General features: G+C 34.4%; 1 protein-coding gene across 1 annotated transcript; it reads left to right on the forward strand.

Annotated features, from left to right (window-relative positions):
- The first annotated feature begins 9,080 nt into the window (after positions 1-9,080).
- Positions 9,081-12,856, forward strand: LOC124828445 (cucumisin-like). Its single transcript, XM_088099434.1, has 10 exons — positions 9,081-9,237; positions 9,381-9,475; positions 9,766-9,860; positions 9,956-10,190; positions 10,299-10,821; positions 10,920-11,023; positions 11,119-11,340; positions 11,592-11,703; positions 11,779-11,992; positions 12,161-12,856. Exons 1-10 carry the CDS (start codon positions 9,091-9,093, stop codon positions 12,703-12,705), a joined length of 2,292 nt encoding a protein of 763 aa, XP_087955560.1. The 5' UTR covers positions 9,081-9,090; the 3' UTR covers positions 12,706-12,856.

Consider the following 12,856-nt stretch of genomic DNA (forward strand, 5'->3'; position numbering starts at 1 on the left):
CTTAGTCAAAAAATCATTTGGACAATACAATTTTTAAACAATTTAAAATTATCAATATAATACATAAATTACTAAAACATAATTTTTTCACTCATTTCAATTTTATCTCAATAATTCAAACTGATAATATATAATTCAATTCTCATTAAGTGATTACAAAAAATTTATGAAATTACTAACAAATTTTACCTACAAACTAAATTTATTTAGAAATTTAAATTATTAATAAATTTTAAAACTTTACTTATCAACAAATTTATTATTGACAAAATATCCATCGATAAATTTATCAAAAACTACATATAACTTAGATTTTTTTTACAAACAAATCCATCGGAAAAGAAATTTCTGTCACATTCAATTTCATCATATACCACTACTAAGGAAAGCTTCCTCCATCGTCATGCAATCTTGCATTTAGAGGCTTCACCCAAGAGTGTCTTCCATCCCATATCATCTTTTCACTCAAACTTGTCAGCTTTTCATAGCCAAATATGGTGTATTTACATTCAATGAATATTGTTTCGGTAGGGATTTTTAGGACCGAGAGACTAACCTTTTCTGACGTGGCTCTACTCTCCTTCTCGACCGCTTGTCTTCAATATGATAACTAGCTCTGATCGGCTATCAGCTAGCTCCGATCGGCTGTATTCCTGGCCACTCGGTTATCACCTTGGACCGCTCGGTTGCCTTCAGTCTGGATCAAAGGAGGAGGTATCTGCAAAAGGCGCTCTGACGCTCAAGTTAGGCATGTGTTGGAAGAGCTTCTGCTCACAAGTGAATTATTATCATTGTTTGGATATAATATAATGAGAGTTCTACGTAAGTATAATGTAAGTGGAACGTCCTTGGCTTTTAGCCCCGACCTTAAATTTATAAGTGTCTCATAGACGAAATAATAACAAACTTACCTGGAGATTCGGTTAGTTATTCATCAACAGCTTTATCAATATCTCTAATCAGATATCTTTCGTTATTTTAACCGTCTGCTGGACTTTTGGCCCAATAATAAAATAAGCGCTGACCCAATTGTGGCCCAGCATTAATAGAACCGCTTGCCCTGGTTGGCCATAGTGGTGACCGAACGGTGGTGAGTGGATGACCGTTCGGTCTCTACTAGGTACAATACATATGCTTTATCTTGCCCTGGTTGACGAGAGGGTTTTACCTCTCGGCCGAGAGGGATTTACCTCTCGGTCTTTATCATCAGCTTTTTGGCTGATGAGAGGGATTTACCTCTCGGTCTTTGTCATCAGCTTTCTGGCTGACGAGAGGGGTCTACCTCTCGGGCGAGAGGGATTTACCTCTTGGTCTTTGACATCAGAGTCTTTTGGTGGATGAGAGGGATTTACCTCTCGGTCTTCAACATCATCGAGAGGGATTTACCTCTCGGTCTTCAACATCATCGAGAGAGATTTACCTCTCGACCGAGAGGGATTTACCTCTCGGTCTTTGACATCAGAGCCTTTTGGTGGACGAGAGGGATTTACCTCTCGGTCTTCAACATCATCTTTCTGGTTGACGAGAGGGATTTACCTCTCGGTTTTTGACATCAGAGCTACCTGGGGGACTTCCTTGTGCACGGGCTTTACCGTTCGACTTTGACCTAGGAGTTCCTGGAGAACACCCTTGTGAGAGGGCTTTACCTCTCGGCTCTGTGACTTTGACCTAGGAGTTCTTCCTAGGGAACGACACCGTTCGGCTTTGCACTAGGAGTTCCTGGAAAACTTCCTAGTGAGAGGGCTTTACCTCTCGGCGTTGTGACTTTGACCTAGGAGTTCTTCCTAGGGAACAGGCTTTACCGTTCGACTTTGCACTAGGAGTTCCTTGAGAACTTCCTAGTGAGAGGGCTTTACCTCTTAGCATTGTGATTTGCAGGATCCTATCACCTGCAGAAATATAACAACTCGAATTTTACATGGTGAGAAAAAGAGTAGCCAAACAAACAATGCATTAATGTCAAAATAGGTTGTTATAAGGTCGATCGGCCAAGCAAATAAGATCGTTCGGTCTTTTGTTGAATGTTTGACGGTCAACGACGAGGAATCCGTATTAAGATGTCTTGAATAAGCTATGGGTGCTTTATGCTTTGTGACCGAACGGGAGAGAGAGAGACAAAGACCAAGGTTTGCTCGAGCTATACCTTGAGGTCATGGAAGGCCGAGCGGTTTGAAGCCGAATGACTAAATACCTGATGGCCGAATGGCCGAATACCTGTGAGGCCGAATGGCCGAGCACCTGGAAGGCTGAATGGCCGAATACTTGTAAGGCCGAATGGTCGAATACCTGCAAGGCCGAATACTTGTAAGGCCGAATACTTGTAAGTTAAATTTTAAAATTAATTCACATAGCCCACATGCATATCACAATTTAATTAAATTTTAAGTATAAATTAAATTAAATTTCCTTTTTAATTAATTTACTCAATTAGAATATTAATTTAAGAACATAATCCTTGCACCTTTTCCAAACAAAAGGAAAAAAAAGGTGATGGTAATTTTCTTTATGAAATGTAAAAGAATCGAATATTGGTAAAATGACATATATATTGTCCCAAAGCATTCAACTTGTGGGAAAGTGAAAGCAAAAGAGTATAAAGGGGTGGTTTCAAGTGTAGCTAGAAAGGAATAATAATGAATGTAATATATGTGGGTGCCAATCATGGTGTTTGCTTATTGGTATTATTACATAATGGATGTCATGTCTTAATTGTTGATAAGTCTCTTCCACTAGAGTTCACATCTTAGAAGGAAGCCAAACAATAATGGAAGATGAATAGTGGGTGGAATTCCAAATAGTTTTCCCATTAAGAAAGTGATTGCGAATGAAAATTTTGGTTAAACGTAGAGGGACATCACCTTTTTTAGCCAATTGTGACTTTTCATTTCACTATTGTATGACTTTTAATTTTACCATAAGAGAATTTTTGTTATAACTTTTCATTTTCATTAATCATTTTAGTGATTATTCTTTTGATGCAGAGCACTTTTTGTCATTAATAAGGAGAGTTGTATAACTTTCCTGTAATTATTTAATACTTAATAAACAAAATTAATATTTTTATTTTTGTTTATTTCTTTTTAAATTATTTATATTTTAAAATAAAAACATACTTATATTAGTGTTACGTAAATGTAGAATAAAAAATGGATACATATATCATTCACTCCAAACCTATTTGGTTGTTATAAAAGTGACACTTTGTTTCCTCGTACATGTTTTTGGAAAACAATCATCTTCAAAATATAGTCTAATACTATGAACACGTCTAAAGGAGGATTCAAACAATATATAAAAGCATAGTAAATTATCCTTTCAGTATATTATGTAAAAATATTTGTCATTTTTTTAAAAGTATGAAGAATTAAAAAAAAAATATTTCATTGACAGGTTGGTCCATCAGACCCAGTTTGTTTTGTCACTCCTATATATAAATATATAAGCTTAAAATCTTTAATTATAAAATTAAAAAAATAATTTCTATTTTAAAAATATATTTAATTGTTAGATTAAATAAATATTAATTATGATAGTTCTTTTATAAATACAAGTTACCAAAATATATTAAAAAAATAAGGGTAAATATGTTTTTAGTCCCTCAACTATCAAACGTTTTTGGGTTTAGTCCCTCTTTCAAAGTTTGTTTTATTTTCATCCATCTCCTTAATGAAACTCTAATATTTAGTCCTCCAAAAACAACGACGTTAAATTTTGTCTGAGGTGGCTAACGGTATACCACGTTTCATACCACGTTAGATATTGAAAATTTGCACAGTTTCCTACTTTTGAATGGAAACTCAGAATAGAGGTTGACCTTTTGACTTGGCTTTTTTGATATGGAGAAAGTATATGGTTGATGAAAGGGGAAAAGGTTGAAATAAAAAAAATGCTACAAAGGGGGCACACATGATTCATCCCGGGGGACACTCTCCCCTTTATCCTGACCAGAACCACCGTTCTCCCAACTGACATTCTCCTTCACCATTCATGGCGTAAAACAATCTTGCTCCATCATAACTCTCATCTTTCCCCTCCATCATCCTGTTCATTACTTGAAAAATAGAAAAAACAGGAAAGGAACCATTTCACCATAATCATCTTCGTCTTCCCTCACATCCCAACATCAATGCCTCTTTGACCTGCACAAAAAAAATTAAATAAAATTTCCCTAATCTAATTCTAAATTCCTTTTCACTAAAAATAGATTTAAGAGAAGAAGGGAAATCGTGGCGCCAACACCTACTCCATTTGCAAGCTCGGTGATGGCCACGGGTGGCAATTAGGGGTGTCAACGGCGGCAACATGATGGTGGTGGAGAGAACTCAACGGAGATCGAGCCATGGTGGTGATGTGATTTTGGAGTTGAAGCTGCGGCGGTCAATGCAGATTGCAGAAGGAGACACTAAGGTTGGCGACACCCCGACGACTCCATACGCCACCTGCAGTGAACCTGGTTGGAGTGGGCCGCGCCTCTATCATTCCTGATGAGCGTTGTGGAGATTGAAAAAGGAAGGAAGAAACCTTAACACTTGGAAGAAAAGGAAGGGGAACTCTAGTGGCCTCCCCGGCGACAAAAGCATCGGGGAGGTGCGGTGGCGTTCACGTGACCAGCGAAGGAAAAGATGTTGCAGACACCAATGTAGGAGTGCTCTGCGCAAAGCAAAGTAAAGGGGTGTGTCATCACCAACGAAGCTCGCGGCGGTTTCAGGTGTCGCGATCGGCAGCCCATGGTGGCTGTGAATGTGTGACCTAGAGTCAGAAGTGTGTTGTGTTGGCGTCGAGGAAAATAGGTGGAAGGGACGAGGAGAAACTCTCGTAGTTTGCTTATTTGAACAAAAGTAGAAAACTTTGATTTACATATTTTCAATATCTGGCATGAAATGTGGCACACCGTTAGCCACTTCAGACAAAATTTAATGTCGTTACTTTTGGAGGACTAAATATTACAGTTTCATTAAGGAGAGAGATGAAAATTAAGCAAACTTTGAAAGAGAGACTAAACCCAAAAACACTTGATAGTTGAGGGACTAAAAAAAAATTAAACCAAAAAAATATGAAACATAATTAAATTTGTAACGAACCAAAAGTATTAATTTTTTGTTTTTAATTTGATCCTTGTTTGATTAATATAAATATGATGTATGTTCAATCCTCCGATAAGTGTATATCTTATTTTAAAAAAGAAATATAAATATTACATTAATAAGAGAGTCTTTGATATACATATATGGTAATCTCGATACTCATATTTGAAGTTTTCCATTTCCTCTTCACTATCATCTATAAGATCTTTTACAAAGACATCATTGATCCTCTCTACTCATGTATATAATTTGAACAGATATAGGATCATTACATATAAACACCAAAACACCACAAAAGAAATGAAGGGTAAGTTTATTTATATCATAAAATTTTTATATAGATTTAAATAATTTTTATAACTAATTAGGATAATTGAGTTTCATCCATTAATATACCACATTGTACCAATCATGCACTTGTCATGAATTTTTCTTTGGATTAAATTTAACATCAACAACAACATTTCCCTTATACAAAGTTCATTGTTCTTTTATCACAAACCACCATGACAGGATTAATTATTTTTCGTCCTTTAACTCACGATATTATTTAATACCAATTCCGTGGACTAGGAAACCCTTCGACTCTCACTACTTAAACCTCATTCTTTACATGAGTATAAGAATTTAGTAAAATCAAGATGACTTCACTCTCTGGATTCAAACTTAATGCATCCATACCTTATTGAATATGACATTTCTCCTTAAGAATAACCATATTAATAAAATTGTCACAATTCTAATATATTTATATCACATGATCACATATGTTCTTGGCATTCAAGCCTAAATTCTATTCATTCTCATGCATACCTTCATCCCAAGAATTTTCATACCATCCATTCTCATTAAGTCATAAAAAGTCATCATAGAAAATTTCAATTCATATCAATCAAGTTGTAATCAAATATTAATTATTCAACTCATCATTTAACATTAGACACAAATAAACCTATAATAATCTAGTTTTAAAAATGTATACATATGGTGTTGATGTCCTTCGACTCTCATCACCTAAATCTCCTTCTCTATATGAGTACGAGAATTTAGTAGAATCAAGACGACTTCATGCCGAAATTTCTACACAAATGTATACATTACACTATACAATATGAATATTTCTATTTAGAAATATTCATATTCATCCAACATATATAAAAAATTATAGGTATTTCTTAGTCACACAACACACTTCAATTTCAAAGCAACTAATTTATATCTTATTTTCCAAAAATAAAAAGTTTTATTTGTGTATTACACCTCCTAACATCTGTCTACTAGTCTTTACTTTGAGTTACCACTTTCACCTAAGAGTTTTAGAACTTCTAAATTATGTCCTTCTGATTCTTCAAATTAAGATTAAAGTTTTTCTTTCGAATTAAAACTATTATCACCATGAACATAGTAGCAATGTTGTTACGTTCTAGGATAAATGAAAAATTCTTCATTATTTTTAAAATTAAAACAAAAGTTCATTATTTTTAAAATTAGAAGGAAAATTCTTTATTTTAAAAAAAAATAGAACAAAAATTCATCATTATTTTTAAAGTTAGAAGAAAATCTCTTTATTTTTTAAAATTAGAAGGAAAGTTCTTCATTAATTTTAAAACTATAAGAAAAATTCTTCATTATTTTTAAAATTAGAAGGAAAATTTTATATTATTTTTAAAATTGAAAGAAAAATTCTTCATTACATGTAGAAAAAGTAAAACACAAATCTAATAATTTTATTCCAATAATAAATATTTAATAAAAATGTGAATCTTAATAAAAATTAAATTTGGTCTCAATTTAGAGAGGGACAAAATTAAGACTAAATTGAAAAAAATTAACAAAATTTGAAACTAAATTGAACAAAATTAACAAAAATTAAGACGAAATTGAATACAAGATACTGACACGTTGCATTGATACTCATTTGACACGTTGCATTGATACTCATTTGACATGTCACATTGACTTGACATGTAGCACTAACATTGTCAAATGACATAATGTTGAGTTGACACTTGGACAACTTTTTAAAAATTAAGAAACATATTTTAAAATATTAATCAAAATTTTAATAATTAAAAAAAATTATAAATTGACACGTGGTACACATTATTCATCTTTGATTAACCATTTAAATAGTGTTACCTAAAATGACAAAATTAAACAAAAATTATCAAAATAGAAATCACATTAAAGATAAAAAAATAAGTTTCACTTTGAACAAAATAGATGAAAATAAATAAAAATAATATTTAATCATATTTTTCTGTATTATAATATTTTAACATTTCTAATATTTATTTTTTCAAATTATATTTTTTAAAATTAGGTTATTTTAATGCAATAAAAAATATAAATAGGTAGGATTTTTATAATTGATATAAAATGTGATTTTACACACAAATATAATTGGCATAAACAACTTTCCGACACACTTATAAAACTACCACTGATGAGTAAAAGTAAAAATGTTTAACAAGACAATTTTTTTTTCTTATTATTTCTTAAAAAGTAAAAATCTAAAACATTTTGTCTATTTTATATAAAATATAGTTGATTAATGGTCCCTTCTGTCTATTTCCAAACATAATTATTATCATATGTTTGCTATGAATGTTTGTTTGTATTTTAAATTCTAAGAACTCACGAAATATTATTGTGTTATAAAGTTGTCATATTATTTAATTTTTCTATTATTGTCATTATAAAATATAGTTTGACAGTAAGTACTAATTGAAATTTAATGAATATTTTGAATAGTGGAAGAATTTATGAAAATGCAGAAAATAAAACAGTTTTTTTATTAATTCTTTCTTTACATCTAAAATAAATAAAATGACACTTTTGTATAATCAACTGCAGATAGTGTCTACTAAAATAAATAAAAGCTTGGGTACTTAATCATTGTTATACATATATGTCACGAAAACTGGGGTTTTCTTTCTTATTGGTTGCATTCTTTGATACTGTATATGAACTAGACCCTTGACCTACAAGCAATACAGCGCGAGTGACTCTTGCACTTGATGGAAAACATGAATGATTATTTGGACAAAAATCAACACAAACATGAAAAACTAATAACACAATCTAAATCACCCAATAATTCTTTAAAAACTAAGTTATAAACCTGTAATGCATTTTGTACCGTCCGGTCCTCCCATCCATGAACCGAGTGACCCTCCAAGGTCGGTCATTCATGAACCGAACGTCCACCCAGGTGAGCAATCAGGACCGAGCGTCCGGTGTGACCAGACAGTAGAATCAGATGGTCGCCTACCCAGGTTGACATCCCTGGCCGACCATCCTTCCCAACTGACCCGCACTTGGTCGACTACACAGTTAAACGCTAATGACTCATTAAAGCCCTTAACGAAGATTAAGGTATGATTGGGCCGTTATCAGGCCCACGAAAGGTAAAAGCTCATTACAATCAGTATAAATAAAGGTTCCAGGTATGAGTTCTGGACAGATTGCTTACAATGCAATATACATATGCATTACAGACCACTTGGTCATGTTACTGACTTAAGCGTCGGGGTGCCTTTGACAGATACACGATCAGGACTTGAAGACGAGAGCCCGTTCGGCCCTTCCCAGCGCGTCCAGCCCTCAGCCAAGAGCTTGTGAGAAGACGTCCGTCACCAAGCGTCCGTCCGATCCGTTGCATGCGATATCATCCATCCGCCAGTCTTCATCCTTTGTGAGTGTTTTAATAGGGTCCTACCAGATCCGGTCGAAACACATTTAATACTTATACTTATTCTATACAAAGAAAGATATAACTTAGAATCACGCAGAATTAGTAATTCTTCCTATTGCACAGTATAGTAGATTAATTAGGAAGAATAAGTATAAAATTTAAAAGGTTAACAGTTGTATACAATAAAGAAGACTCATGAGTCACTTACGAGAGTTTATAGCCATTGTTGATTGCTCCTGTGCAACGATTTTGAAAGCCGCAGGCAAAGTTCACTATCCTCCACCATAAATAATCTTTGCTCGAACCGCCATGAACACATTCATCAACTCCTCAAAAAATTCTAAGCTTCTCACCTTGATCTTCTGTGAGAACATGATTTCTCTAAGGCTTAGCCTTCTTTTAACACTCATCTTCAGTCTGATAATTAAGCAGACATATTCCAACAAAGATAGGAAGGCAAATATATACACGCATTCTTTCGTTATATACTTTTTCACTTGTGCTTTTTAGCTTTTCAATTACTATATATGGCTACCAAAACGACTATGGCGCTCAAAAGTTTCTCTCTCTAATTTCACATTTTCATTTTCTGAATCCAGACTTACATTGTCTACTTGGGTGACCACCCTAAAGGCATGGACTCAACATCCTTACCTTCCCTTCATATGACCATGGCACAAAAAGTTCTTGGCAGGTTGAACATTTTATAATTTATGTTCATAGTTTAATCCTGGTTTCATGATAAACTCATTTTCAGTGAAAGTCGTCTTTGGGGTAGTTCCAGCATTACCTAAGGATCTTGATTGGTAACTTTAGACTATACACATAAGTTTTGGAAATGCTTCTCAAATTTTGTCTTTATCACTGAATAAACTAACTGCAACATGAAGCCAATTTTAGTAGCTAAATATTAAGATCATAGTTCTTTGTTCCTCGTTCAAAACAAAAAGAAAAAATTAACTATCTGAAGGTACATTTATCCAGAGACTTTGAACCAAAAGCTATACTTCATAGTTACAAGAAGAGCTTTAATGGATTTGTTATCAAGTTAACGCAAGAGGAAGCGGGAAGAATGGCAGGTACTATAATATCCCTTTTAATCGCGAATGTTACCTCTATGTTTTAGGACGAAAAAACAAAAACAATGTGCTATAATACTAACTTACTGTAACAGAAATGGACAGTGTTGTCTCTGTTTTCCCAAACAAGAAGAATCATCCGCACACAACTAGATCATGGGACTTCATAGGCTTTTCACAGCAAATCCTAAGAACAAATTTAGAGAGTGATATAATTGTCGGAGTAATAGACTCGGGAGTTTGGCCAGAGTCTAAGAGCTTCAGTGACGAAGGATTTGGTCCTCCACCAACTAGATGGAAGGGATCATGCCACAACTTTACCTGTAACAAGTAAGTCTTGCCAATGATTTCACTAGTCTTATAAATAAATGCATTTTTTACTGTATCAGCAAATTGAAAAAGAAAAACGGATTCATTCTTGTTGGCACTTGTATGCAGAAAAATAATTGGAGCAAAGTATATCAATATTGAAGGTGTCTATGACAAAGACGATATCATATCTCCTAGAGATGCACAAGGCCACGGGTCACACACTGCATCCACAATTGCTGGAAATTTGGTTAAGTCTGCGAGTCTACTAGGTTTTGCCTCAGGGACAGCCCGTGGAGGAGTTCCATCAGCACGCATTGCCATATACAAAGCATGTTGGCTCAAAATAGGTTGTCCTGAGGCTGAAACCCTTGCAGCATTTGATGAAGCAATTGCTGATGGAGTTGATATAATCTCGATTTCGACCGGGTACAACAACACAGTAATCTTTCCCTATTTCCAAAGTGCGTATGATATAGGAAGTTTCCATGCAATGAAGAGAGGCATATTAACGTCAAATTCAGCCAATAATTTGGGTCCTCGATTTTCCTCTATGACCACTTACCCACCCTGGATACTCTCTGTGGCTGCTACCACTATTGACAGAAAGTTCCTCACCAAAGTGCAATTGGACAACGGCGTAGTTCTTGAGGTATCCTTATTTTAACAATACTCCATCCTTCTTGTTACTGTTTTTCTATATGAAATTATAGTGTTCAATGTTTATGAATGGCTCTGTTTTGTGTACAGGGGGTTACAATTAACACTTTTGATCTAAAAAAGAAAATGTTTCCACTGATATACGCTGGAGATGTACCCAACACTGCGGACGGATATAATAGTTCCATATCCAGGTATCAGAATATTAATCTATACGTGATTTTTCATCGTCTATTTATTTTCTTTAGAAAAAAAAATATGGATTTGAATTTTGAATTTTACTGGTCAGGTTTTGCTACGACAACTCTGTGGATAAACATTTAGTAAAGGGAAAGATCGTTCTGTGTGACAGAATTGGGTCTCCTAGCGATGTTGGGGTTTTGTCTGGGGCCGCTGGGATGCTTGTTGGAGCTACTGATGCAAAAGATGCGCCGACAACATATGCACTACCCGCAGCTTTCATTAGTCTAAGGAAATTTAACCTCGTACATTCTTACATGATTTCATCGAGGTATAGTTTCATGTGTTCTTATTTATAATTGTTTTTTTTTTCTTCTTCTGATATCACTAGCTTCAATCCTTATATAACTTGAGGTCTTTTCCAATCTCATTAAAAAAAATGGAATAACTTGTTTAAAGGAATAAAGTTCTTTTCCCATCTTTAACGTAAGTTATTTTCATTTATATATAGAGTTATTGAGCATTTTCTCTTAAAAACATTATTGAGTTCAGCTTATTCGGTATATGCTTCCCAATTTTCAGAAATTCAACTGCTACAATATTCAGGAGTGACGAAGACAATGATTCACAAACCCCTTTCATAGTTTCGTTTTCATCAAGAGGTCCAAATCCAATTACCCCAAACACTCTCAAGGTAAATATAAAATCTATGTGAAATTGTCGTCTTCAACCTGAAAATGGTGATACATATTATTTCATGATATTGTAGCCTGATCTTGCTGCACCGGGAGTTAACATTCTAGCTGCATGGTCTCCAGTGTATCCAATTTCAACATCTAGAGGTGACAAAAGAGCAGTGCAATACAACATAGACTCTGGCACTTCAATGGCTTGCCCTCATGCAGCTGCAGCGGCTGCATATGTCAAATCATTTCACCCCAATTGGTCCCCTGCTATGATCAAGTCTGCATTAATGACCACAGGTAAAGTTTGTTCTGCATCTTTAGGATATTTTTCAATATAATTTTGTTACAAAAAACGTATATCTGTTTGAAAAAAAAAGAAGTATTTCTTTACCATTTGATCTTGTTATGCTTCAAATTAAACGACAGAGTATGTATGACTCTATCTGTTACACCCCCGATTAACAGCTACACCAATGAGTCCTACTCTTAATCCTGAAGCTGAATTCGCGTATGGGGCAGGGCAAGTTAATCCTGTTAAAGCAGCAAATCCTGGTTTAGTGTACGATATTAATGAAGTAGATTATGTGAAGTTCTTGTGTGGGGAGGGTTATACAGATAAAATGCTTCGGATACTCACTAAAGATCATAGTAGATGTAGTAAACATGCAAAGGAAGAAGCTGTGTATGACCTCAATCTTCCATCATTTGCTCTGTACGTAAATGTCTCATCTTTCGGTCGTGTTTATCATAGAACGGTTACAAATGTGGGATCAGAAAGGTCTCGTTATAAAGCCAAAGTGGTATCACCATCTTTGCTGGATATTCAGGTCAAACCAAATGTTCTATCCTTCACAGAAATTGGGCAGAAGAAGTCATTCTCAGTCATAATTGAAGGGAGTATTAATGCAGATATACTCTCTGCTTCTCTGGTTTGGGATGATGGCACTTTTCAAGTTAGAACACCGATTGTATATACTGATCGAAAAGTTATTCCATGGTCTGATGAATAATATGTTTACCAAGGATCTCTAAAAAGCTTTTAGATAAACCTTCAATTGTGTCCCTCAATACTTTTTTCCATCAGGGTTTCCGATCCATTGTAACAAATTCGAATCCAAAAGCTTCAAATAACACAAGAAAACGTCCATCTACACATATTGG

Source organism: Vigna umbellata, chromosome 1 (assembly GCF_029865625.1).
Source record: "Vigna umbellata cultivar VRB3 chromosome 1, Vumbellata_1.0, whole genome shotgun sequence".
In the NCBI taxonomy this organism is placed as follows: domain Eukaryota; kingdom Viridiplantae; phylum Streptophyta; class Magnoliopsida; order Fabales; family Fabaceae; genus Vigna; species Vigna umbellata.

What these genes read in the sequence shown, in the direction of transcription:
- LOC124828445 (XM_088099434.1), top strand. Translation starts at nt 9,091, where the DNA reads ATGAACACATTCATCAACTCCTCAAAAAATTCTAAGCTTCTCACCTTG. An exon ending in TCTTACATGATTTCATCGAG is followed by an intron (nt 11,341 to 11,591) that starts GTATAGTTTCAT and finishes CCCAATTTTCAG; the next exon opens with AAATTCAACTGCTACAATAT. An exon ending in GTCTGCATTAATGACCACAG is followed by an intron (nt 11,993 to 12,160) that starts GTAAAGTTTGTT and finishes CCCGATTAACAG; the next exon opens with CTACACCAATGAGTCCTACT.